The sequence below is a fragment of the Salmo salar genome, unplaced genomic scaffold (genome assembly GCF_965601325.2).
Source record: "Salmo salar unplaced genomic scaffold, fSalSal1 ptg000432l, whole genome shotgun sequence".
In the NCBI taxonomy this organism is placed as follows: Eukaryota; Metazoa; Chordata; class Actinopteri; order Salmoniformes; family Salmonidae; genus Salmo; species Salmo salar.
In genome coordinates this window covers 1,850,001-1,873,191 of record NW_027675387.1, presented here as the reverse complement: position 1 = coordinate 1,873,191, position 23,191 = coordinate 1,850,001, and the positions used below count along the sequence as shown (strand labels likewise).

General features: G+C 42.3%; 2 protein-coding genes across 3 annotated transcripts in view; both read right to left on the bottom strand.

The window, feature by feature from the left end:
• Nucleotides 1-23,191, bottom strand: part of LOC145876087 (cell adhesion molecule CEACAM6) — a 222,577-nt gene that overhangs the window by 125,987 nt on the left and 73,399 nt on the right. The gene's annotated exons all lie outside the window — the stretch shown is intronic.
• Nucleotides 1,840-11,647, bottom strand: LOC123731879 (tripartite motif-containing protein 16-like). 2 transcript variants are annotated; one of them, XM_082971862.1, is made up of 6 exons: nucleotides 10,984-11,647; nucleotides 10,456-10,551; nucleotides 4,660-4,893; nucleotides 3,367-3,526; nucleotides 3,182-3,241; nucleotides 1,858-2,950 (listed from the first exon to the last, which is right to left on the bottom strand). In XM_082971862.1, exons 1-6 carry the CDS (start codon nucleotides 11,578-11,580, stop codon nucleotides 2,433-2,435), a joined length of 1,665 nt encoding a protein of 554 aa, XP_082827988.1. In that variant the 5' UTR covers nucleotides 11,581-11,647; the 3' UTR covers nucleotides 1,858-2,432. The 2 variants fall into 2 exon arrangements, with proteins under 2 accessions (XP_082827987.1, XP_082827988.1); XM_082971861.1 differs by lacking the exons at nucleotides 10,456-10,551; nucleotides 10,984-11,647 and adding an exon at nucleotides 7,064-7,461 and having other exon boundaries at nucleotides 1,840-2,950; nucleotides 3,367-4,893.

The window sequence follows — 23,191 nt, the reverse complement described above, 5'->3', positions numbered from 1 at the left end:
ATTTAGAACGCTCATTTAGAACCCTCGTTTAGAACGCTCTTTTAGAACCCTCGTTTAGAACGCTCGTTTAGAACGCTCTTTAGAACCCTCGTTTAGAACGTTCCTTTAGAACGCTCATTTAGAACGCTCTTTAGAACCCTCATTTAGAACCCTCATTTACAACAACAATCAGCATTTGAGCTGGACACACTTTTTTCAGAAACTATTTACACAAAAACACACACAGTCCTTACAAAGTTTATCTCCAGAATGTGAGCAGTTTATTTTTGGATGCAAATGGTTCATATATTCACAGAAGTATATATATTTAATCACTGAACAGTAGCAGACCTAACTTCATCTGTTCCTGACTCTGGATAGTGGATTAAAAAGACCACCTGTTGTTACATCACCACCAGACATCATGATTCATGGAAATGGACATTGTATTTTATCAAATATGAAAACCTTAAATCTCTTCAAATTCAAATCAGTCAGAAAATAAGGATTGTACATAAAACAGAGCAGAATAAATCATCACATCTGGGGACCATCACCACCAGCATGACTAGTATCTATGTGGACCCTACTACAGTTTAACCAGCTCAGCTATAGACTACACCAGCATGACTAGTATCTATGTGGACCCTACTACAGTTTAACCAGCTCAGCTATAGACTACACCAGCATGACTAGTATCTATGTGGACCCTACTACAGTTTAACCAGCTCAGCTATAGTCTACACCAGCATGACTAGTATCTATGTGGACCCTACTACAGTTTAACCAGCTCAGCTATAGACTACACCAGCATGACTAGTATCTATGTGGACCCTACTACAGTTTAACCAGCTCAGCTATAGACTACACCAGCATGACTAGTATCTATGTGGACCCTACTACAGTTTAACCAGCTCAGCTATAGACTACACCAGCATGACTAGTATCTATGTGGACCCTACTACAGTTTAACCAGCTCAGCTATAGACTACACCAGCATGACTAGTATCTATGTGGACCCTACTACAGTTTAACCAGCTCAGCTATAGACTACACCAGCATGACTAGTATCTATGTGGACCCTACTACAGTTTAACCAGCTCAGCTATAGACTACACCAGCATGACTAGTATCTATGTGGACCCTACTACAGTTTAACCAGCTCAGCTATAGACTACACCAGCATGACTAGTATCTATGTGGACCCTACTACAGTTTAACCAGCTCAGCTATAGACTAGACCAGCATGACTAGTATCTATGTGGACCCTACTACAGTTTAACCAGCTCAGCTATAGACTACACCAGCATGACTAGTATCTATGTGGACCCTACTACAGTTTAACCAGCTCAGCTATAGACTACACCAGCATGACTAGTATCTATGTGGACCCTACTACAGTTTAACCAGCTCAGCTATAGACTACACCAGCATGACTAGTATCTATGTGGACCCTACTACAGTTTAACCAGCTCAGCTATAGACTACACCAGCATGACTAGTATCTATGTGGACCCTACTACAGTTTAACCAGCTCAGCTATAGACTACACCAGCATGACTAGTATCTATGTGGACCCTACTACAGTTTAACCAGCTCAGCTATAGACTACACCAGCGTGACTAGTATCTATGTGGACCCTACTACAGTTTAACCAGCTCAGCTATAGACTACACCAGCGTGACTAGTATCTATGTGGACCCTACTACAGTTTAACCAGCTCAGCTATAGACTACACCAGCATGACTAGTATCTATGTGGACCCTACTACAGTTTAACCAGCTCAGCTATAGACTACACCAGCATAGGACTAGTATCTATGTGGACCCTTACTACAGTTTTAACCAGCTCAGCTATAGACTACACCAGCGTGACTAGTATCTATGTGGACCCTACTACAGTTTAACCAGCTCAGCTATAGACTACACCAGCGTGACTAGTATCTATGTGGACCCTACTACAGTTTAACCAGCTCAGCTATAGACTACACCAGCGTGACTAGTATCTATGTGGACCCTACTACAGTTTAACCAGCTCAGCTATAGACTACACCAGCATGACTAGTATCTATGTGGACCCTACTACAGTTTAACCAGCTCAGCTATAGACTACACCAGCATGACTAGTATCTATGTGGACCCTACTACAGTTTAACCAGCTCAGCTATAGACTACACCAGCATGACTAGTATCTATGTGGACCATACTACAGTTTAACCAGCTCAGCTATAGACTACACCAGCATGACTAGTATCTATGTGGACCCTACTACAGTTTAACCAGCTCAGCTATAGACTACACCAGCATGACTAGTATCTATGTGGACCCTACTACAGTTTAACCAGCTCAGCTATAGACTACACCAGCATGACTAGTATCTATGTGGACCCTACTACAGTTTAACCAGCTCAGCTATAGACTACACCAGCATGACTAGTATCTATGTGGACCCTACTACAGTTTAACCAGCTCAGCAGTACCATTATAACTATAGATATTAAACCCAGGATAGAGGGGCTGAGTGAATGTGGTCTGGACTCTGTGGAGGAGGGTCATTGTGTCAGAGACACTGTAGAAGGACAGAGTACCTGCCTTGTGATCCAGGTACACTCCTACTCTGGAGGACTGAGGGTCTGATACTTTAGTCACAACATTATTGTGTATGAAATAATAACCACCTCTACAGCACTGTAAACTCCAGGACTTGTTATTGTATCCAAATCCATTACCTCTCTCTGTTCTGCTGATGTCTTTATATGAGACTGCTGTAACAACATTACCACTCCACTCCACCTCCCAGTAACAGCGTCCAGACAGACCCTCTCTACACAGAACCTGAGACCAGTCGGTGAATCTGTCTGGATGGTCAGGATATGGTTGGACTTGGCGTGTCCAGGTCACCTTTCTGTTCCCTTCAGACAGAGAGAGGTGTGTGTATGCTGTGTTTGGGTCCAGTGTGAGCTGACAGGAATCTGGGAGAAGAGCAGAGACCAATGAGGGGAGTCAGAACAATAAGTTAAGTCAGATACTGTATCTACCCTGTCTTTGATTAGAGCACAGCAGAGATCAAATCAGAGAAATATGAGGAGTCAGATAGATACCCAGTCTTTGATTAGATCTACTATTGCTATATATTTCTAGAGGGATTGTTAGGAGTGGCAGTAAAAAGAGACTGTTAGTTACTTCACAATAAAGAGACTCACATTGTAACAACTGTTCTCTGGTCTTGGGCTCTGGAGGCAGAACAACCTCCACTATATTCACTACAGACACACAAACACATTGACAGAGAGAGGGAATGTTATCATCATACCATATTCCACATGTATATGACTAGTAGGGAACTTTCAATGGTCTAAAGTTGATGTTCTGATTGTTTTCAACACACCTGTAGTGGAGATCTTGGTCCATTCTCCTTTAAGGAAGTCTTCTAGTTTCTCTCTCAGTTCAGACACAGTCTTACTCACATCTCCAAAGTACTGAAGAGGACGGACAACGATGCTGGGTAAGTCTGAAGATACACTGATACTGGAGAGAGACTGATAACTCTGGAGAGAGAGAGACAGAGACAGAGAGAGAGACAGAGAGAGAGACAGACAGAGAGGGACAGAGTGAGAGGGACAGAGGGAGAGACAGAGAGAGAGACAGAGAGACAGAGAGAGGGACAGAGGGACAGAGAGAGAGAGACAGAGAGAGAGAGAGACACCGAGAGAGGGGGACACAGAGACCCAGAGAGAGGGGGACACAGAGAGAGGGACCCAGAGAGAGGGACACCGAGAGAGACAGAGAGAGGGACAGAGGGACACAGAGGGACACAGAGGGCCAGAGAGAGAGAGGAACAGAGAGACCCAGAGAGAGGGACACAGAGAGAGGGGGGGACACAGACAGAGGGACAGGGGGACACAGACAGAGGGACAGGGGGACACAGACAGAGGGACAGGGGGACACAGACAGAGGGACAGGGGGACACAGAAAGTGGGACACAGAGAGACACAGAGAGACAGAGGGGGACAGAGAGAGAGAGGGACACAGAGAGAGGGGGACACAGAGAGAGGGACAGAGGGAAAGAGAGAGAGGGACAGAGAGAGAGAGGAGGGACAGAGATTGGAGGGACAGAGAGAGAGAGAGAGAGGGACAGAGAGAGAGAGAGGGGGACAGAGAGAGAGAGAGGGACAGAGAGAGAGAGAGGGACAGAGAGAGAGAGAGAGAGAGAGAGAGAGGGGGGGGAGAGAGAGAGAGACATAGAGAGAGAGAGAGAGAGAGGACGACAGAGAGAGAGAGGGACAGAGAGAGAGAGAGAGGGGGACAGAGAGAGAGAGAGAGAGAGGGGGACAGAGAGAGAGAGGGGGACAGAGAGAGAGAGAGAGGGGGACAGAGAGAGAGAGAGATGGACAGAGAGAGAGAGAGAGACAGACAGACAGACAGACAGACAGACAGACAGACAGACAGACAGACAGACAGACAGACAGACAGACAGACAGACAGACAGACAGAGGGACAGAGGGACAGAGAGAGAGGGACAGAGAGAGGGACAGAGAGAGGGACAGAGAGAGAGAGAGACAGAAAGAGAGAGAGAGAGAGACAGAGAGAGAGAGGGACAGAGAGGACAACATAATGATTGAGATGAATAGTTTCACATGAAGTTCATTTCATATCACATGTAACAAGACAGTTTAGTTACCTGGAGGAAATGGATGTGATCCTCTGTGTGTGAGAGCTGCTCCAGCTCAGTGCTTCTCTTCCTCAGCTCAGCTATCTCCTGCTTCAGTTGCTCCAGGACTCCTTCAGCTTCACTCACTTGATCCTTCTCTTGGGCTCTGATCAGCTCCTTCACCTCAGAGCTCCTTCTCTCAATGGAGCGGATCAGCTCAGTAAAGATCTGATCACTGTCCTCCACTGCTGCCTGTGCAGAGCGCTGTTGAGAGAGAGAGAGAGAGAGAGAGAGAGAGAGAGAGAGAGAGGGACAGAGAGAGAGAGAGAGACAGAGAGAGAGAGAGAGAGAGACAGAGAGAGAGAGAGAGACAGAGAGAGAGAGAGAGAGAGAGAGGGACAGAGAGAGAGAGGGACAGAGAGAGAGGGAGAGAGAGAGAGAGAGGGACAGAGAGAGAGAGAGGGAGAGAGAGAGAGAGAGGGAGAGAGAGAGAGAGAGGGACAGAGAGAGAGAGAGAGAGGGACAGAGAGAGAGAGAGAGAGAGGGACAGAGAGAGAGAGAGAGGGACAGAGAGAGAGGGAGAGAGAGAGAGAGAGGGACAGAGAGAGAGAGAGGGAGAGAGAGAGAGAGAGAGAGGGACAGAGAGAGAGAGAGGGAGAGAGAGAGAGAGAGAGGGACAGAGAGAGAGAGAGAGAGAGGGACAGAGAGAGAGAGAGAGAGAGGGACAGAGAGAGAGAGAGAGAGAGAGAGAGGGACAGAGAGAGAGAGAGAGAGACAGAGAGAGAGAGAGGGAGAGAGAGAGAGAGAGAGGGACAGAGTAAGAGAGAGGGACAGAGTAAGAGAGAGGGACAGAGTAAGAGAGAGAGACAGAGTAAGAGAGAGAGAGAGAGGGACAGAGAGAGAGAGGGACAGAGAGAGAGAGAGAGAGACAGAGAGAGAGAGAGAGATAGCAGTTAGTTAATAGTATCTCTTCTTGCAAATTCATCTTCTGCACATCTATCACTCCAGTGTTTAATTGCTACATTGTAATTATTTCTCCACCACGGCCTATTTATTAACTTACCTCCTTTATCTTACCTCATTTGCACAACTGTATATAGACTTTTCTATTGTGTTATTGACTGTACGTTTGTTTATTCCATGTGTAACTCTGTGTTGTTGTTTGTGTCACACTGCTTTGCTTTATCTTGGCCAGGTCGCAGTTGTAAATGAGAACTTGTTCTCAACTGGCCCACCTGGTTAAATAAAGGACTTGTTCTCAACTAGCCCACCTGGTTAAATAAAGGACTTGTTCTCAACTGGCCCACCTGGTTAAATAAAGGACTTGTTCTCAACTGGCCCACCTGGTTAAATAAAGGACTTGTTCTCAACTAGCCCACCTGGTTAAATAAAGGTTTCATTAAAAAGTGTGGCAATAACTTAACTTTTAATTATTTAGACAGACTCCTCTAAATAATAAATATAATAAAATAACAAAAAAAAACAGTTAAATGCTAAGTACTATACATAGGTTTATTTAAAAAATAACAATAGAACCTATTTAGTACTATAATGGTATTTACTAACATAATATTATTACTATAATAGTTTCTAAAGGGGTTCTAGGCTACCCTACCCTAGAATTAGGGTTCAGGATAAAACAGGTTATACGTAGGGTTAGAGTTTCTGTACAGCACTTTGTGACATCTGCTGATGTAAAAAGGTCTTTATATTGTTTAGATTGATTGTTAGGTTCAGGGTATTTAAAGAGATAAACTGTATGGGTTTATATCTCTCTTGCTCCTCCCTGTGGTCTTCTGTGGGAACTACATACCTCATTCACCACACTTGATAGGCTCATAATCTGAGGTAGCAACTGAGTCAGAGCTACAAATCAATGATCTCCACCTATCCATTAGGTTTACAACTCAGTGAACCTGCGCAGCATTCTCTCTATTTGATGTCTACGAACCAACAGATTTCAACACATATCAAATTACCAGTTACCATTATTAGTAGCTGTAACCTAGTTAATAATAAGTTACCTGAGGTAAACCTACAAGGATAGTTAATAATAAGTTACCTGAGGTAAACCTACAAGGATAGTTAATAATAAGTTACCTGAGGTAAACCTACAAGGTTAACGCGGGCTGGAAGAGAATTACTTCAAAACCACAGCAAACAGCTGGGACATATAGTAATATTATATATATATAATATTATATCACTGGGCTCCTCTGTGCTAACAAACCCTGTGTACCACCCCTCCCCTGTTTAACCTTGAATTTCGTTCAGAAAAACACTTCCACATTTAGCAAAACGAACCAACTCTTTACGGATCTGTTCGGTGGTAATAAACGGAGGCAGATTAGACACCACTACTCTTGTCGAAATCGGCACCAACACAACCCCTCACATAAATCATACTGGTAACTAGCCGGGTAACAAGACTCACCTTTTACATTACCACAACCACCGCCTTGTTCATTCTGGATACAGAGTGTATATGTTCCTCTCCCACCTGTTCACCGACCAGGATCAATAATTCCTCCACACCATTCTCCACAACGCACCTGAAGAGACAGCGTTTCTTCTCCACTCGGTTGAGGACATCAAACTACCCTACTCCCTCCTCAACTCTAACCCATAAACAGCGGAAACCAGTAAACAAACCCTCCCACCATGACAAAATACATTTGGAAAATAGGCAAAAGAATAGCTGCACTCTTCACGAACGACAAAACCTCACGTTACCAACTTCTTCTTCTTCTATGGTATAATGGCGGTCCTCAAACCAACGTTAAAGGAGCGTGGCGCCTCCTACTGTGCTGGAGTGTGTTCAATCACGGTTTACACCATTTCTAAATCCTCCTACCTAACTCAGTACTTCTGAGAAAATAAAAAAGATCCCTACTAACTTCTAATAGACCCTCCCCCATCCCCCAAATCCCTTCCAAACCCCCATCCAACCCCCCATCCAACCTCAATGACCCTACACTTCAATCTTTCCCTCTCTTCAACATCCTTACAACAATATAACAACACATGCTCCACCGTTTCATTGACAATACCCTCCAGACACAAACCATTCACATGCTGCCAACCACATGGAAGGACCAGTTCAATGTACAATGTCCTAAACACAATCGAGGAAACACCACCTCTTCCTTCCTAATCTGACCTATGAACCTTGTTCCACCGACCTTTAGAGGACATATAAATGCCGTCCCTTGTGCTCAGAGTCCCATCTCTTCTCCCACACATCTATCAAAATGTCTCTGATCTCACATTTGTCCTCACCTCTACCCAGTGGAACATTAATATATATTATATCTTGTTTTAAAGTTATGTTAGCTAACTAGTCTACAATTTCATTCCATTCCACACCTGAATGTGCTGGGACCCAGCAGAATCTCACTACTAGACCCATTCTCTCAATTCTCCGTAATAACATTAATACCTCCAATAGTAGGTCACTCCTAATAGATTTACCAGATGATAAACTATTCAATACAGACAGAGAATCTGAGGATACTATAATTCTAACAGGCTGTACGTCCTCCACCCACTGGAGGACAACTATTATCACCAACAGTTCAACTGAGTACACTGACAGTTCATCTGTTAGTCTTCTACATATCCGCACATCACATTCAGGAAGGTAAACACCTGCTCCTGTGGGCCCACTATCTGGGCCCTTGGATCCATCTGTGAAAAGAGGTAAAAAAAGCATAACAACTTCTACCAATGTAATTGTCAACCAGTTTCCCTTTATCACTGACTTCTGACCCAATCTTTCCTTTTGTCTACCAAGGTTAGATCAACAACAGGATCTGGGAGTAACCATGGAGGAACATCCCCTATCACCACAGAAAGGGCCAACCTCCAACTCCCTGAAACTACTCTCATCAGCAAGCTTTCCAACTGTCCAACCAAAACCACTGCCTTGTCTACTAGTATATTCCCAACAGTCATCTAGAACAGTAGCAGTGGGATGCTCAACCTCACAGCCTTTCAACCCAATAAGCTAATGACAATTTATTACGTCGTATATCCAAAGGCATCTCACCTGCCTCAACTGGACTATAATATAAATCCATGATATTATGGGATACAAAATGGGAAAAGGGGAAATTATGATAATACTAAAAAACACCCTTCTAACTAACCCTACACTCATTAAAACCCACTACCCCATTCCACTACTTTGACCCTATCTGCTCCTGCACCAGGCCAACTAACCCTACACTCATTAAAACCCACTACCCCCATTCCACTACTTTGACCCTATCTGCTCCTGCACCAGGCCAACTAACCCTACACTCATTAAAACCCACTACCCCCATTCCACTACTTTGACCCTATCTGCTCCTGCACCAGGCCAACTAACCCTACACTCATTAAAACCCACTACCCCCATTCCACTACTTTGACCCTATCTGCTCCTGCACCAGGCCAACTAACCCTACACTCATTAAAAACCCACTACCCCATTCCACTACTTTGACCCTATCTGCTCCTGCACCATGCCAACTAACCCTACACTCATTAAAACCCACTACCCCATTCCACTACTTTGACCCTATCTGCTCCTGCACCATGCCAACTAACCCTACACTCATTAAAACCCACTACCCCCATTCCACTACTTTGACCCTATCTGCTCCTGCACCAGGCCAACTAACCCTACACTCATTAAAACCCACTACCCCATTCCACTACTTTGACCCTATCCGCTCCTGCACCAGGCCAACTAACCCTACACTCATTAAAACCCACTACCCCCATTCCACTACTTTGACCCTATCTGCTCCTGCACCAGGCCAACTAACCCTACACTCATTAAAACCCACTACCCCATTCCACTACTTTGACCCTATCTGCTCCTGCACCAGGCCAACTAACCCTCCACTCATTAAAACCCACTACCCCATTCCACTACTTTGATCCTATCTACTCCTGCACCAGGCCAACTAACCCTACACTCATTAAAACCCACTACCCCATTCCACTACTTTGACCCTATCTGCTCCTGCACCAGGCCAACTAACCCTACACTCATTAAAACCCACTACCCCCATTCCACTACTTTGACCCTATCTGCTCCTGCACCAGGCCAACTAACCCTACACTCATTATAAACCCACTACCCCATTCCACTACTTTGACCCTATCTGCTCCTGCACCAGGCCAACTAACCCTACACTCATTAAAACCCACTACCCCATTCCACTACTTTGACCCTATCTGCTCCTGCACCAGGCCAACTAACCCTACACTCATTAAAACCCACTACCCCATTCCACTACTTTGACCCTATCTGCTCCTGCACCAGGCCAACTAACCCTACACTCATTAAAACCCACTACCCCATTCCACTACTTTGACCCTATCTGCTCCTGCACCAGGCCAACGGCCTGGGAGGACGGGACACCACCACTCAACACACCCTGGAACTCTTCTGAAGTCAAATCTAGTATGACCAAATACTTCTCTGCAGCTGCCACCAAAACACATTTTTTTTCTGTGATTTACATTCCATTTCTGCGGTACAGTTGATAACCATTTGCTATGAACACTAAGAAGCCAACCTTACTGAAGCATATATCACTGGTTGGCCCATCCCTCTATGCTGTCACAGATCTACTACTCACAGGGATCCTCTCAGGATCCCTCAGCCTTGACCCATCCTCCTCTACTTTCTTCACTGCCTCAGCAGTGACAACCTGTTCCCAACAGTGGGGTCAGTGGGATTGGATAGGGGCCCCTCTACCTCTCTCTCTCTCTCTCTCTCTGACTGGAGGAGACAGGTGAAATGGTGTGTCTCCTCTGGTCAACAATACTCACCTTGAGAGACTCCACAGCCTGTTGGAGCTCCTTCAGCTCCTTCTCTCTCTCCTGGAATCTCTGCTGGACCTTCTGCTGACTCATCCCCAGCTGCCTCTGTGGAGAATCACTCTTCAATCAGCTATCAAGCTTTATTAGTCCAGTAGATCAATAGTATAGTAATGTGACATAGGGCCCATAGAGAGGAAGGTCTAAAAAATGGATGGTCCATTTACTAAATGATATTTATTTGTTGCTATGTGAATGATTATAGTTTTTATGGTAGGACTACATGTATCAACGGGTTGAGACTGAACTTTGGACTCATAAAAGGGCATTCAGAATGATAATAGTGTTTGACATTATAAAATGGTGATACATCTGGAGAATCTGGGTTGACATATCTATATACTCAAGGTTTGTGTTCATATTTGTTCTGCTGAGGATCTATTTCATTTCAATGATCTCATATTCAAACAGCCTTAGTTCCTACTGTATCTTTAATTCTTTGTTTATCAGACAGTCACCAACAAGTTGTTCTGGTCTTACCTGTTTCTCAGTCCTCTCTGCTGCAGCTGACACTGTATCATGGCCTTTATGTTCATCCATTGTACACAGATAACAGATACACTGCTGATCGGTACGACAGTAAACCTCCAGCAGTTTGTCATGATGAGAGCAGATCTTCTCCTGTAGTTGTGCGGTGGCTTTGACCATCTTGTGCTTCTTGAAAGCAGGAGATTCGTAGTGAGGTTGGAGGTGAGTCTCACAGTAAGAGGCCAGACACACCAGACAGGACATGAGGGCTTTCTGCTTTCTGGTCCCAGTGCAGACATCACACGCCACATCTCTAGGTCCAGCATAGCACAGAGCAGGAGGGGGAGCAGCCTGGAGTCCTGTCTTCTTCAGTTTCTCCACCAGCTCAGCCAACATGTTATTTTTCCTCAGATTAGGCCTTGGAGTGAAGGTCTCTCTGCACTGAGGACAGCTATAGACCCCTTTCAGAACATCCTGATCCCAGCAGCCCTCAATACAGCTCCTACAGTAACTGTGTCCACAGGGGATGGCGACTGGTTCCTTCAGTAGATCCAGACAGACAGAACAACAGAACTGGTCCTGGTCCAGCAGAACTCCCTGTTGAGCCATTTGGACGGTTGTTCACTCTCACACAGACAGACGACACAGAGACTCAGATCAGTTTCGTTTCCTCAGAAGAGAGTTTGTGGGAGGGGGAGGGATTTCCTGGTTCTGCCAGAGGGGTGGGGTTAGAGGGAGGGAGGGAGGGGTTAGAGGAATGCAGGAAGAGAGAGAGGAACTGCAAGCAACATCAAGAGGGAGACAAATAGTTTTGTTCCAATGTTAGAGCCCTTAACATGGAACAAATGACATAATGAATCTTAAAATGTGAGTTGTTAGAATATATGAAGGGTAACAGTTTTCTATGAAGTACGTATGTATCATTATTTTAATCACCTTTATAATGCCTTATAAATCAATAAGTCCTGAGGAGGTGTGATATATGGTTATTATACAGTACCGCGGCTAAGGGCTGTTCTTAGACAAGACACAACACGGATTGAGAATTATCTAACACTTTCAACAATACAATCACATTTTATTTCATTGGTTTCATACACATATTTATCAGATGTTATTGTGGGTGTAGTGAAATGCTTGTGTTCCTGGTTCCAACAGTGCAGTAATATCTAACAATGCTTGTGTTCCCAGCTCACAGAGGGCAAATCTAAAAAGTCTATGAAAATATTAGGACAAGCAATGATATATATATATATATATATATATATATATACACTGTGTACTGTGATGTGATGCATAGACAATTTGGAGTACATCTGTAGTATATCTGAAGAATAGTAGATGTACAGTAGTAGTTATATAGGATGAACCATGACTAGAATACAGTATATACATATGAAGTGGACAGCAGTAGTTATATAGGATGAACCATGACTAGAATACAGTATATACATATGAAGTGGACAGCAGTAGTTATATAGGATGAACCATGACTAGAATACAGTATATACATATGAAGTGGACAGCAGTAGTTATATAGGATGAACCATGACTAGAATACAGTATATACATATGAAGTGGACAGCAGTAGTTATATAGGATGAACCAGGACTAGAATACAGTATATACATATGAAGTGGACAGCAGTAGTTATATAGGATGAACCAGGACTAGAATACAGTATATACATATGAAGTGGACAGCAGTAGTTATATAGGATGAACCAGGACTAGAATACAGTATATACATATGAAGTAGACAGCAGTAGTTATATAGGATGAACCATGACTGGAATACAGTATATACATTTTTATTTATTTCACCTTTATTTAACCAGGTAGGCAAGTTGAGAACAAGTTCTCATTTACAATTGCTACCTGGCCAAGATAAAGCAAAGCAGTTCGACAACATACAACAACACAGAGTTACACATGGAGTAAAACAAACATACAGTCAATAATACAGTAAAAAAATAAGTCTATATACAATGTGAGCAAATGAGGTGAGATAAGGGAGGTAAAGGCAAAAAGGCCATGGTGGCAAAGTAAGTACAATATAGCAAGTAAAACACTGGAATGGTAGATTTGTAGTAGAAGAAAGTGCAAAGTAGAAATAGAAATAATGGGGTGCAAAGGAGCTAAATAAATAAATACAGTAGGGGAAGAAGTAGTTGGGCTAAATTATAGATGGGATATGTACAGGTGCAGTAATCTGGGAGCTGCTCTGACAGCTGGTGCTTAAAGCTAGTGAGGGAGATAAGTGTTTCCAGTTTCAGAGATTTTTGTAGTTCGTTCCAGTCATTGGCAGCAGAGAACTGGAAGGAGAGACGACCAAAGGAGGAGTTGGCTTTAGGGGTGACCAGAGAGATCCCTGACCTTATCTTCTCTCAAGAAGATGTCTGGTAGGCCCATTTAAATACATTTTTTGGACATTTCAAGATAGCAGATGTTTGAGTTGGGTCTATTGACACAGCTGTGAGTTGTTATTTTTTTCATTTTTTCATTTTTGACAAAATGAGCACTCCTGGAAGTGACAGATTTAACCCAGTATCAGTATCAATAGGGTTAACCCAGTATCAGTATCAATAGGGTTAACCCAGTATCAGTATCAATAGGGTTAACCCAGTATCAGTATCAATAGTGTTAACCCAGTATCAGTATCAATAGGGTTAACCCAGTATCAGTATCAATAGGGTTAACCCAGTATCAGTTTTAATAGTGTTAACCCAGTATCAGTATAAATACTGTTAACCCAGTATCAGTATTAATAGTGTTAACCCAGTATCAGTATAAATAGTGTTAACCCAGTATCAGTATCAATAGGGTTAACCCAGTATCAGTATCAATAGGGTTAACCCAGTATCAGTATCAATAGGGTTAACCCAGTATCAGTATAAATAGGGTTAACCCAGTATCAGTATCAATAGTGTTAACCCAGTATCAGTATCAATAGGGTTAACCCAGTATCAGTATCAATAGGGTTAACCCAGTATCAGTATCAATAGGGTTAACCCAGTATCAGTATAAATAGGGTTAACCCAGTATCAGTATCAATAGTGTTAACCCAGTATCAGTATTAATAGGGTTAACCCAGTATCAGTATCAATAGGGTTAACCCAGTATCAGTATCAATAGGGTTAACCCAGTATCAGTATCAATAGGGTTAACCCAGTATCAGTATTAATAGTGTTAACCCAGTATCAGTATCAATAGTGTTAACCCAGTATCAGTATCAATAGTGTTAACCCAGTATCAGTATCAATAGTGTTAACCCAGTATCAGTATAAATACTGTTAACCCAGTATCAGTATCAATAGGGTTAACCCAGTATCAGTATCAATAGTGTTAACCCAGTATCAGTATTAATAGTGTTAACCCAGTATCAGTATCAGTACTGAGAAACAGGTAAGACCAGAACAACTTGTTGGTGACTGTCTGATAAACAAAGAATTAAAGATACAGTAGGAACTAAGGCTGTTTGAATATGAGATCATTCAAATGAAATGAATCCTCAGCAGAACAAATATGAACACAAACCTTGAGTATATTGATATGTCAACCCAGATTCTCTAAATGTATCACCATTTTATAATGTCAAACACTATTATCATTCTGAATGGCCTTTTATGAGTCCAAAGTTCAGTCTCAACCTGTTGATACATGTAGTCCTACCATAAAAACTATAATCATTCACATAGCAACAAATAAATATCATTTAGTAAATGGACCATCCATTTTTTAGACCTTCCTCTCTATGGGCCCTATGTCACATTACTATACTATTGATCTACTGGACTAATAAAGCTTGACAGCTGATTGAAGAGTGATTCTCCACAGAGGCAGCTGGGGATGAGTCAGCAGAAGGTCCAGCAGAGATTCCAGGAGAGAGAGAAGGAGCTGAAGGAGCTCCAACAGGCTGTGGAGTCTCTCAAGGTGAGTATTGTTGACCAGAGGAGACACACCATTTCACCTGTCTCCTCCAGTCAGAGAGAGAGAGAGAGAGAGAGGAGAGGGGCTCCTATCCAATCCCACTGACCCCACTGTTGGGAACAGGTTGTCACTGCTGAGGCAGTGAAGAAAGTAGAGGAGGATGGGTCAAGGCTGAGGGATCCTGAGAGGATCCCTGTGAGTAGTAGATCTGTGACAGCACAGAGGGACAGGCCAACGAGTGATATATGCTTCAGTAAGGTTGGCTTCTTAGTGTTCATAGCAAATGGTTATCAACTGTACCGCAGAAATGGAATGTAAATCACAGAACAAAAATTGGCTTCTTAGTGTATTTGGTCATACTAGATTTGACTTCAGAAGAGTTCCAGGGTGTGTTGAGTGGTGGTGTCCCGTCCTCCCAGGCCGTTGGCCTGGTGCAGGAGCAGATAGGGTCAAAGTAGTGGAATGGGGTAGTGGGTTTTAATGAGTGTAGGGTTAGTTGACCTGGTGCAGGAGCAGATAGGGTCAAAGTAGTGGAATGGGGTAGTGGGTTTTAATGAGTGTAGGGTTAGTTGGCCTGGTGCAGGAGCAGATAGGGTAAAAGTAGTGGAATGGGGTAGTGGGTTTTAATGAGTGTAGGGTTAGTTGGCCTGGTGCAGGAGCAGATAGGGTCAAAGTAGTGGAATGGGGGTAGTGGGTTTTAATGAGTGTAGGGTTAGTTGGCCTGGTGCAGGAGCAGATAGGGTCAAAGTAGTGGAATGGGGTAGTGGGTTTTAATGAGTGTAGGGTTAGTTGGCCTGGTGCAGGAGCAGATAGGGTCAAAGTAGTGGAATGGGGTAGTGGGTTTTAATGAGTGTAGGGTTAGTTGGCCTGGTGCAGGAGCAGATAGGGTCAAAGTAGTGGAATGGGGTAGTGGGTTTTAATGAGTGTAGGGTTAGTTGGAAGGGTGTTTTTTAGTATTATCATAATTTCCCCTTTTCCCATTTTGTAAATTTAAGGTTAAACAGTTAGCTAAAATAACTTTAACCTGTTAGGGCTAGGGGGCAGCATTTGCACGTCTGGATAAAAAAAATGTACCCGATTTAATCTGGTTACTAATCCTACCCAGTAACTAGAATATGCATATACTTATTATATATGGATAGAAAACACTCTAAAGTTTCTAAAACTGTTTGAATGGTGTCTGTGAGTATAACAGAACTCATTTGGCAGGCAAAACCCTGAGACATTTTCTGACAGGAAGTGGATACCTGATGTGTTGTATTGACTTTAAACCTATCCCATTGAAAAACACAGGGGCTGAGGAATATTTTGGCACTTCCTATTGCTTCCACTAGATGTCACCAGCCTTTACAAAGTGTTTTGAGTCTTCTGGAGGGAGATCTGACCGAACAAGAGCCATGGAACGATGATGTCCCATTAGACACCTGGCGCGCGAGTTCATGTTGGGTACCCTCGTTCCAATACGTTATAAAAGAGTATGCATTCGTCCACCTTGAATATTATTCATGTTCTGGTTAAAAAAGGCCCTAATGATTTATGCTATACAACGTTTGACATGTTTGAACGAACGTAAATATATTTTTTCCCCTCGTTCATGACGAGAAGTCCGGCTGGCTTAGATCATGTGCTAACAAGACGGAGATTTTTGGACATAAATGATGAGCTTTTTTGAACAAAACTACATTCGTTATGGACCTGTGATACCTGGAAGTGACATCTGATGAAGAGAATCAAAGGTAATGGATTATTTACATAGTATTTTCGATTTTAGATCTCCCCAACATGACGTCTAGTCTGTATCGCAACGCGTATTTTTCTGGGCGCAGTGCTCAGATTATTGCAAAGTGTGATTTCCCAGTAAGGTTATTTTTAAATCTGGCAAGTTGATTGCGTTCAAGAGATGTAAATCTATAATTCTTTAAATGACAATATAATATTTTACCAATGTTTTCTAATTTTAATTATTTAATTTGTGACGCTGACTTGACTGCCGGTTATTGGAGGGAAACGATTTCCTCAACATCAATGCCATAGTAAAACGCTGTTTTTGGATATAAATATGAACTTGATAGAACTAAAAATGCATGCATTGTCTAACATAATGTCCTAGGAGTGTCATCTGATGGAGATTGTAAAAGGTTAGTGCATCATTTTAGCTGGTTTTATGGTTTTGGTGACCCTGTCTTTGACTTGACAAAACATTACACACAACTCTTGTAAATGTACTGTCCTAACATACTCTAAATTTATGCTTTCGCCGTAAAACCTTTTTGAAATCGTAAAACGTGGTTAGATTAAGGAGATGTTTATCTTTCAAAGGGTGTAAAATAGTTGTATGTTTGAAAAATTTGAATTTTGACATTTATTTGGATTCAAATTTGCCGCTCTTGAAATGCACCTGCTGTTGATGGAGTGCACCACGGGTGGCACGCTAGCGTCCCACCTAGCCCATAGAGGTTAAAACAAGATATAATATATATTAATGTTCCACTGGGTAGAGGTGAGGACAAATGTGAGATCAGAGACATTTTGATAGATGTGTGGCAGAAGAGATGGGACTCTGAGCACAAGGGACGGCATTTATATGCCCTCCAAAGATAGGTCGGTGGACCAAGGTTCAAAGGTCAGATTAGGAAGGAAGAGGTGGTGTTTCCTCGATTGTGTTTAGGACATTGTACATTGAACTGGTCCTTACATCTGGTTGGCAGCATGTGAATGGTTTGTGTCTGGAGGGTATTGTCAATGAAATGGTGGAGCATGTGTTGTTATATTGTTGTAAGGATGTAGAAGAGAGGGAAAGATTGAAGTGTAGGGTCATTGAGGTTGGACGGGGTTGGATGGGGGTTTGGAAGGGATTTGGGGGTTGGGGGAGGGTCTATTCGAAGTTAGTAGGGATCTTTTTTTATTTTCTCAGAAGTACTGAGTTAGGTAGGAGGATTTAGAAATGGTGTAAACCGTGATTGAACACACTCCAGCACAGTAGGAGGCGCCACGCTCCTTTAACGTTGGTTTGAGGACCGCCATTATACCATAGAAGAAGAAGAAGTTGGTAACGTGAGGTTTTGTCGTTCGTGAAGAGTGCAGCTATTCTTTTGCCTATTTTCCAAATGTATTTTGTCATGGTGGGAGGGTTTGTTTATCGGTTTCCGCTGTTTATCGGTTAGAGTTGAGGGGGGAGTAGGGTAGTGTGATGTCCTCAACCGAGTGGAGAAGAAACGCTGTCTCTTCAGGTGCGTTGTGGAGAATGGTGTGGAGGAATTATTGATCCTGGTCGGTGAACAGGTGGGAGAGGAACATATACACTCTGTATCCAGAATGAACAAGGCAGTGGTTGTGGTAATGTAAAAGGTGAGTCTTGTTACCCGGCTAGTTACCAGTATGATTTATGTGAGGGGTGTGTTGGTGCTGATTTCGACAAGAGTAGTGGTGTCTAATCTGCCTCCGTTTATTACCACCGAACAGATCAGTAAAGAGTTGGTTCATTTTGCTAAATGTGGAAGTGTTTTTCTGAACGAAATTCAAGGTTAAACAGGGGAGGGGTGGTACACAGGGTTTGTTAGCACAGAGGAGCCCAGTGATATAATATTATATATATATATAATATTACTATATGTCCCAGCTGTTTGCTGTGGTTTTGAAGTAATTATCTTCCAGCCCGCGTTAACCTTGTAGGTTTACCTCAGGTAACTGATTATTAACTATCCTTGTAGGTTTACCTCAGGTAACTTATTATTAACTATCCTTGTAGGTTTACCTCAGGTAACAGATTATTAACCTCTCTGGGCTAGGCGGGACGAATTCGTCCCACCTACGTAACAGCCACTGGCAGCCTGTGGCGCGATTTTCAAAACGTTAAAAATCCTATTACTTCAATTTCTCAAACATATGACTATTTTACAGCTATTTAACCTGTTAGGGCGAGGGGGCAGCATTGACACGGCTAGATAAAAAACATACCCGATTTAATGTGGTTACCACTCCTACTCAGTAACTAGAATATGCATATACTTATTACATATGGATAGAAAACACCCTAAATTTTCTAAAACTGTTTGAATGGTGTCTGTGAGTATAACAGAACTCAAATGGCAGGTCAAAACCTGAGAGATTCCTTTACAGGAAGTGGCCTGTCTGACCATTTCTGGAACTTCTTTGCCATCTCTATCATTTACTAAGGATCTCTGCTCTAACGTGACACTTCCCACGTCTTCCATAGGCTCTCAGAGCCCGGGAAAAAACAGAATGTCGTCATTCCAGCCCCAGGCTGAAACACATTATCGCCTTTCTCAAGTGGCCCATCAAGAGACACTAGCTTATGAGCGTGACCCCGACCGCCCCCGCCTTTGGGATTTTTTCCTCTGTTTGCCGAAAAGGAGATTCCCTGTCGGAATATTATCGCTTTTCTACAAGAAAAATGACGTAAAAATTGATTTTAAACAGCGGTTGACATGCTTCGACGTACGGCAATGGAATACTTTGAATTTTATTGTCAGGAATTGCGCCAAGCGCGTGACACTTCTTTACTATTTCGGATAGTGTCTGGAACGCACGAACAAAACGCCGCTATTCGGATATAACGATGGATTATTTTGGACCAAACCAACATTTGTTATTGAAGTAGCTGTCCTGGGTGTGCATTCTGACGAAGACAACAAAAGGTAATGACATTTTTATAATAGTAAATATGATTATGGTGAGTGCTAAACTTGCCGGGTGTCTAAATAGCGAGCCCGTGATGCCTGGGCTATGTACTTAGAATATTGCAAAATGTGCTTTCACCAAAAAGCTATTTTAAAATCGGACATATCGAGTGCATAGAGGAGGTCTGTATCTATAATTCTTAAAATAATTGTTATGCTTTTTGTGAACGTTTATCGTGAGTAATTTAGTAAAATGTTAGCGAATTCCCCGGAAGTTTGCGGGGGGTATGCTAGTTCTGAACGTCACATGCTAATGTAAAAAGCTGGTTTTTGATATAAATATGAACTTGATTGAACAAAACATGCATGTATTGTATAACATAATGTCCTAGGGTTGTCATCTGATGAAGATCATCAAAGGTGAATGCTGCATTTAGCTGTCTTCTGGGTTTTGGTGACATTATATGCTGGCTTGAAAAATGGGTGTCTGATTATTTCTGGCTTGGTACTCTGCTGACATAATCTAATGTTTTGCTTTCGTTGTAAAGCCTTTTTGAAATCGGACAGTGTGGTTAGATTAACGAGAGTCTTATCTTTAAATGGCTGTAAAATAGTCATATGTTTGAGAAATTGAAGTAATAGGATTTTGAAGATTTTGAAAATCGCGCCACAGGCTGCAAGTGGCTGTTACGTAGGTGGGACGAATTCGTCCCGCCTAGCCTAGAGAGGTTAAAGACAAGACTCTCGTTAATCTAACCACACTGTCCGATTTCAAAAATTCTTTACAACGAAAGCAAACTAGCATACTTCCGGGGAATTCGCTAACATTTTACTAAATTACTCACGATAAACGTTCACAAAAAGCATAACAATTATTTTAAGAATTATAGATACAGACCTCCTCTATGCACTCGATATGTCCGATTTTAAAATAGCTTTTTGGTGAAAGCACATTTTGCAATATTCTAAGTACATAGCCCAGGCATCACGGGCTCGCTATTTAGACACCCGGCAAGTTTAGCACTCACCATAATCATATTTACTATTATAAAAGTTTGATTACCTTTTGTTGTCTTCGTCAGAATGCACACCCAGGACTGCTACTTCAATAACAAATGTTGGTTTGGTCTAAAATAATCCATCGTTATATCCGAATAGCGGCGTTTTGTTCGTGCGTTCCAGACACTATCCGAAATAGTAAAGAAGTGTCGCGCGCATGGCGCAATTCGTGACAATAAAATTCTAAATATTCCATTACCGTACTTCGAAGCATGTCAACCGCTGTTTAAAATCAATTTTTACGACATTTTTCTCATAGAAAAGCGATAATATTCCGACAGGGAATCTCCTTTTCGGCAAACAGAGGAAAAAATCCCAAAGGCGGGGGCGGTCGGGGTCACGCGCCTAAGCCCAGTGTCCCTTGATCGGCCACTTGAGAAAGGCGATAATGTGTTTCAGCCTGGGGCTGGAATGACGACATTCTGTTTTTTCCCGGGCTCTGAGCGCCTATGGACGACGTGGGAAGTGTCACGTTAGAGCAGAGATCCTTAGTAAATGATAGAGATGGAAAAGAAGTTCAAGAAATGGTCAGACAGGCCACTTCCTGTAAAGGAATCTCTCAGGTTTTGACCTGCCATTTGAGTTCTGTTATACTCACAGACACCATTCAAACAGTTTTAGAAAATGTAGGGTGTTTTCTATCCATATGTAATAAGTATATGCATATTCTAGTTACTGGGTAGGAGTGGTAACCAGATTAAATCGGGTATGTTTTTTATCCAGCCGTGTCAATACTGCCCCCTAGCCCTAACAGGTTAACTATCCTTGTAGGTTTACCTCAGGTAACTTATTATTAACTATCCTTGTAGGTTTACCTCAGGTAACTTATTATTAACTATCCTTGTAGGTTTACCTCAGGTAACTGATTATTAACTATCCTTGTAGGTTTACCTCAGGTAACTTATTATTAACTATCCTTGTAGGTTTACCTCAGGTAACTTATTATTAACTATCCTTGTAGGTTTACCTCAGGTAACTTATTATTAACTATCCTTGTAGGTTTACCTCAGGTAACTTATTATTAACCTCTTACATCTAGACGTTCCGCTAGCAATATCCAATGATGCTCTCTAGGATAGGTGGCACCAAATCGTCCCACCTACTCAATAGCCAGTGGCGCGAAATACAAATTCCTCTAAAATCTGAAAACTTCAATTTTTCAAACATATGACTATTTTACAGCATTTTAAAGATAAGACTCTCGTTAATCTAACCACATTGTCCGATTTCAAAAAGGCTTTACAACGAAAGCAAAACATTAGATTATGTCAGCAGAGTACCCAGCCAGAAATAATCAGACTACCCATTTTTCAAGCTAGCATATAATGTCACAAAAACCCAAACCACAGCTAAATGCAGCACTAACCTTTGATGATCTTCATCAGATGACAACCCTAGGACATTATGTTATACAATGCATGCATGTTTTGTTCAATCAAGTTCATATTTATATCAAAAACCAGCTTTTTTACATTAGCATGTGACGTTCAGAACTAGCATACCCCCCGCAAACCTCCGGTGAATTTACTAAATTACTCACGATAAACGTTCACAAAAACATAAAAACAAAAAACATAACAATTATTTTAATAATTATAGATACAGAACTCCTCTATGCACTCGATATGTCCGATTTTAAACTAGCTTTTCGGTGAAAGCACATTTTACAATATTCTCAGTAGATAGCCCAGCCATCACGGCTAGCCATTTAGACACCGACCAAGTTTAGCCCTGACCAAAATCAGATTTACTATTAGAAAAGTTTGATTACCTTTGATGTTCTTCATCAGAATGCACTCCCAGGACTGCTACTTCAATAACAAATGTTGGTTTGGTCCAAAATAATCCATCGTTATATCCAAATAGCGGCGTTTTGTTCGTGCGTTCCAGACACTATCCGATTGGTAAATAAGGGTCGTGCGCATGGCACATTTCGTGACAAAAAAATTCTAAATATTTCATTACCGTACTTCGAAGCATGTCAACCGCTGTTTAAAATCCATTTTTATGCCATTTTTCTCGTAAAAAAGCGATAATATTCCGACCGGGAATCTGCGTTTCGGTAAATAGAGGGAAAAACACAAAGACGGGGGCGGCCAGTGCACGCGCCTAAGCCCACTGTCCCTTGATCGGCCACTTGACAAACGCGATAATGTGTTTCAGCCAGGGCTTTGAATTACGTCATTCAGCTTTTTCCCGGGCTCTGAGAGCCCATTGGAGCCGTAGGAAGTGTCACGTAACAGCAGAGATCCTTTGTAATGGATAGAGATGGCAAAGAAGTTCAAGAAATGGTCAGACATGTCACTTCCTGTACAGAATCTTCTCAGGTTTTGGCCTGCCAAATGAGTTCTGTTATACTTACAGACACCATTCAAACAGTTTTAGAAACTTTGGAGTATGTTCTATCCAAAGCTAATAATTATATGCATATTCTAGTTTCTGGGCAGGAGTAATAATCAGATTAAAACAAGTACGTTTTTTATCCAGCCGTGAAAATACTGCCCCCTAGCCATAAAAGGTTAACTAGGATACAGCTACTTGGTGAGGAAGCTCACTGTTCAACTGGTTATAGATTGTAGTGACTTACAGGGA